This window comes from Empidonax traillii, unplaced genomic scaffold, assembly GCF_003031625.1.
Source record: "Empidonax traillii isolate 1590-97213 ecotype Southwest subspecies unplaced genomic scaffold, ASM303162v1 scaffold5565:size7826, whole genome shotgun sequence".
NCBI classification, from domain to species: domain Eukaryota; kingdom Metazoa; phylum Chordata; class Aves; order Passeriformes; family Tyrannidae; genus Empidonax; species Empidonax traillii.
In genome coordinates, this window is record NW_020960758.1 from 1 (window position 1) to 5,236 (window position 5,236).

General features: G+C 38.6%; 1 protein-coding gene across 1 annotated transcript; it reads left to right on the forward strand.

Moving 5' to 3' along the window:
* Nucleotides 1–437: 437 nt before the first annotated feature.
* LOC114073170 (mitochondrial import inner membrane translocase subunit Tim21-like) lies at nt 438–4,700 on the forward strand (the record flags this gene model as incomplete). The annotated part of the gene is made up of 5 exons (XM_027910959.1): nt 438–510; nt 610–707; nt 2,142–2,215; nt 4,018–4,123; nt 4,216–4,700. Coding segments are annotated over 5 exons (444 nt in total), but the record flags the coding sequence as incomplete, so codon positions are not given.
* Between the last annotated feature and the right edge of the window lie 536 nt (nt 4,701–5,236).

Genomic DNA, 5,236 nt, shown 5'->3' on the forward strand with positions numbered 1-5,236 from the left:
CTTGATTAGTAATTCATAAAATCAGTTATTTTCAGTGTGTGCAATTTATAAGCTTTTTCATTTTTACTTTTCCCTTTCTGTGTGTAAGAATTGCAATAATTGTGGATTTAGGTGCTAAATAACTCATTAGTTCTTAAAAAATCTAGCTCTCATGTACCCAAAAAAATAGCAGTAAGTGATTTTTTGGATCTTGAAATCACCCAGTAGGAAAACAGAAAATAATAAGGCTTAACACAGAGATATAAACATGCCCTGTACCATATAAGAGATGTTCCATGGTCTCTTGCTTATAGTGATGAGACATTATGGAAACCGTTACTGGAATTTTTTCTCCTACCAAAATGTTATTTGAGCTGCAGACTAATAGAAAAGCATTTACGTAAGAAAACTATGCAAGTTTTATTATGTAACGTTGTAACTTCTCTGTTGTTTTCTGTTTTATTTCAGTGAAAGAAGCTGGAAGAGACTTCACCTATTTTATTGTGGTGCTTGTTGGAATTGGTGTTACAGGTTATTTTTTATGATTACATTCTTTATCAGAAGACACTTTTTATAAATTCCATCAGGTTTGGTAAGTTTTCATTCCATTTGCTGTTATTTCTTTTACAGGTGGTTTGTTCTACGTGATTTTTAAAGAGCTATTCTCTTCTTCTAGTCCAAATAAGATCTATGGAGATGCCTTGGAGAAATGCAGATCTCACCCTCAGGTTGGTTTGTGGGCTTTAGTCATAAGTTTATGTTTCTCAGTAGTTATTGTCTCTTTTCAAGTCAAAAGTTGACACAAGGAATCTCACAAGCCAAGCTACGGGAAAAGCCATGTGGTGCTTAGAAGATCTGCCAGTGCTTTTAGCTTGCCAGAGGTGGGTCAGCTCCAAACTGGAGCCTGTGTTAGGATGGGTCAGTGCAAGCGTTGAGCCTGTGTGAATTAGCCTGCTGGAAGCCAAGTGCGTGTGCCAGAGCACAAAAACTGATGCAAATACAATCTGCCCTTCAGAGCACGTACTTGTGCCTACATACGGAAAGTCTTACAAACATACCTGACTTCCTGCTAAATGTAGTACTTAAGGAGTTCTGCAGGCCAGAGAGGCAACTGGTCCCACTTAAGTTTTGTATATCTAGCCTACTGCCTTTTCTCAGCACAGTTATTGTGTTGTGACACTTCACTACGGTTCTGTCACTCTGGGAAACACTGAATAGATACCCAGAAATTTAAACTCTTCCTTTGCAATATGCTTAGCCTTCCTGTGGCTAACAGGAAAAGAGATGCAGAACAGTCATGGGATCACACAGTCATCATAGCTAGGTTTAAACAAAAATCAATCTAAAACTAGATTCTAAAAACCACTACTTCAGGCAAAACAAGAAATGCATGCAATAGCTTTCAAGCAAGGCTGCCTCAGATATAATATACTGAGGATAACCTAGAAATGAAGTGACAGGTTGTCACTAGGAAAAAAAACGATGACTGCTTTGGAACAAGTTTGTAGAATTAAAACTTCTCTCCAATACTTGCACAGTAAAACCTACCCTCCTTTCTAACCAACTTTGAAGTGAGTTTAAAACTAGGTTAGTCTGCTCTGGTTTTATAGATTTGAAAAAAAAAATACTGAATTTCTTCAACAGTGGTGGTTTTTAGATAATGTGAAGGGGAATGCATTTGCATTTTAAACTTTGAAATAATCTCTTAGAGGAGACATGAACAAATATTTCATGCTTTTTTTTTCCTTTTTACCCAAATGTTAGTTTACACGTCTTCATCTCAGAGGACAGTAAAAGATCAGCTCAGTTGCTTAGAGCATGGTGCTGATAACACCAAGGTCATGGATATGATACCCATAATGGGCTATTCACTTAAGAATTGGACTCAATGATCCTTGTGGGTCCCTTTCAGCTCCGTATAGTTTGTGAAATGGAAGATATTAGTAGGATTTATTTTAAGTGTTCAATATTTGACTGTAAATACAGAAGAATTTTCTTTAACACTGTTTTCCTTCATAAACTCTTCTATTCTTGGACACACTAGACTCACAAAGGGCATTTTGTTAAAAAAAAAAATGCATTCCCAGCAAGGGTGTGAGCTGATACTGGAATATCTGTTTGTATGTGATACATTCTGACAATTCTAGCCTCTTCTTTTGTAGATAATTGGTGTTTTCGGTGACTCTATTAAAGGTTATGGGGAGGCAACAAGAAGAGGAAGACGACAGCATGTCAGGTACCCTTTGGTGTTTACCCATTACAGACAGTAGTTTTTGCACAGTAGAGACGTTTTGGGCCACAAATTGGATCTAGATTGGAGAACTGTATGTGATGTACCCTGTCACTTCTGACTGAACATACAAGTTTTTTGCAGTACCTTTTGTGTGGTGTATACCACTAAGTAGAATAAAATGCCTATTCTGAGTGCCTCAAAACAAGCAATGGTCATCATGGTAAATGTATAGCTGATCTCTCCAAAAACCAGGAGGAGTCTGAAGAGAGTAGTAAAGAGGCCTAGACATGCATGTGGGGAACAGGAATCTGACTGAAATTTACGGTCTGAAACTGTTCTGAACTGATGCTCAGAACTGGCTACCCATTTCTTATATAGCTTTTTTTGTACTTGAGGCCACATCTCTACTGTGTATTTAGCAGAACTTCTTTCACTTAAACCTTTAATCAGTGTGTCTATTTATTACTCTCCTTTTGAGAAAAACGACAGAACTATTTCTTACAAAACATTAATCCTCTGTGCTTTGCCTTTATTGGGTTCTTTGACTGGAATATATTCAATGAGGTTTCATATAGGATGAGACACATAACCCCCAATACACAACTTGAACCATGAAATTGAGGTTGGGATTTTTTTTGACTTTTACTAGTTGAAGTTTTATCTCTTCACCAGACTCTGTGAAAAAGTGTTTAAATCAGAGCTTCTAAATGAAATGAATATGCACAGACATTTTAAGCACCACTCTGTAAAATGAACTATGTAGATAAGTAAATGTATTATGAATCAGCTTTCCTCATATTTCATTTCCATAATTTTGAATGTCTAGTATTTTAAATAAATTTTTGAGCTGAGAACTGCATAAGATTGTAGAGTTTGCACCTCCAGTATAAGGATGACCTTAAATGTCTCCAAAATGTACAGGGGATTTTTTGTGTATGAACACCTTGGATGTGAATTTACCACAGGAAGGCTCTTCATTCATCTTTGTTCTCTCTAACCCATCATATCACCTAAACTGTATTCACAGTGTGTACCTGGGTATGACTGATGGAAATAAGAGCTTGGTAGTATGCAGCAGTTATTAATTTCAGAAGGAAACATAACTTGGCACCAGAACTCTCATTTGACCATTAGTTTCTGAAGGTGGTCACTTCAAAAGGAATGGGACCTTTCTATTTATCTAATATATGCACATAAACCAACTCCAGTCTAAATATCAGCATTTAGGCTGTAGATCTGATATCAGTGCCAGTTATACAACTTCAACAGAATAAAATTCTTGCCAAAGTAAGTAATGCACATAATTAACTGTTTTGATGTGATTTAATCAGCCTAATAATTAAGTAAACAAGCATGCTTTGTGTGTTTTGGCTTGTTAACTTAGTTTAAGTGCCTAAAAAAAACCCTGGTAGTCTTGGTGATGTGGGCATCACTTTCTAGATGTTGGGCTCCGAAACTCAGAGTTCTTTAGAAGAAATACAAGGAAATTCCAGAGTCTTCAGCTACTGGATTGCTTTTGTGTTTTTAGGGGAGGATTGGGGTGAGGACATTTAAGCATTTCGTCTCTTAATCCTCAACAGCTAATTAGCTCTTCTAACTCCGCTAGTCCTTAGGCACTCAGAGTAAAGCTTGGGAAGAGCAGTAGAGAAGGAACCCATGGTAGCATAAGGACTCCATCGGAATACAATTTCTTACAAAATGAGTAAGCAACTCCTCTAAGTAAGTTTAAATTTGAAGTTTTAACTAGCATATAATATGTATCCTTGCTGGGTGGTTGGGTTTTTGTTTTGTTTCGCTGTTTTTAGTCACATTGAATACGTGAAGGACGGATTGAAACATATGCGTTTGAAGTTCTATATTGAGGGCACTGAATCAGGGAAACAGGGAACAGTCCATGTGGAAGTCAAAGAGGTATGTACAATTGCTAGATATAGCTGACAAGCCTAATCTTGAACTTAAACTGCCAAAGAGAAAAAAACAACCTGAAATTGTTTTCCTTGCAGAATCCTGAAACAGGAAGATTTGAGGTCCGCTACATATTTGTGGACGTTGACACCTATCCAAGAAGAACCATTGTCATAGAAGACAACAGATAGCCAACGATCAAAGCTGCTGCCTTGTCTCATTGAGCATTGAATAATACTGATGTAGCCAGTCTACACGTGAATTGTTTGGTGTTCTCGATTGTGTCTCCCAGATTTGGGGTTGTGTTACAGGAAGTAGCCTCTCAGGGCATCCATTATTGACTTGGATAATAACTGATACAGGATTTAAAGTGAAACCAATGAAATATAATAGACCTATGATTTATGGCAGATACTCTTGACATAGGAAAGCAATGGCTCATAATAAACAGTTTAATGATGGATAATACTTCTGCATGCCTAAATACTGAGTCTTCCAAGTTTTTAGGTTTGTATGGGGAGTTGTCTTCCTTGCTTGGATTTCCCACTACCACTGCAATAAAGAAAGTGGTATTTTAACTGTAGACAAACTCTACTGTTTTCATTCTGGATGTCTTTGTAGGTAAGAAGGTCATCATCATCATCATGGCTAGGCTTTGCGAACGAAGATTTGAGAATGGCTCTACCCACGCTTGCTACAAGCGTGCTGATGGCTAAAAAGGCCAATGCGAGATAGACAAGTCCGGTTGCAGAATGTACAGCAGAAAGACTCCCCAGGTGATATCGACGAGACGCGATTCTTTCTGCGTTGTCTTTTCTCCTCGAGAGTGATCCTGCATGTGTTCTCAAAAGCAGCAGCAGCGTTATAGATGGTGTGTCTCCAGGCCTCCCGATTGGAGGCCAGGGTAGACCAATGGTGGTGATCAATATGGCCAAGGCTGAGGGATTGTTTCAGGCAGTCCTTGTATCTCCTCTTCGGGCCTCCTCTCTTGCGGCAGCCAGTGGCAAGTTCCCCATAAAGCACGATCTTAGGGAGGCGATGGTCCTGCATCCTGGAGACGTGCCCTGCCCAGCGCAGCTGAGTTCTCAGCAGCATGGCCTCAATGCTTGGGACTGCTGC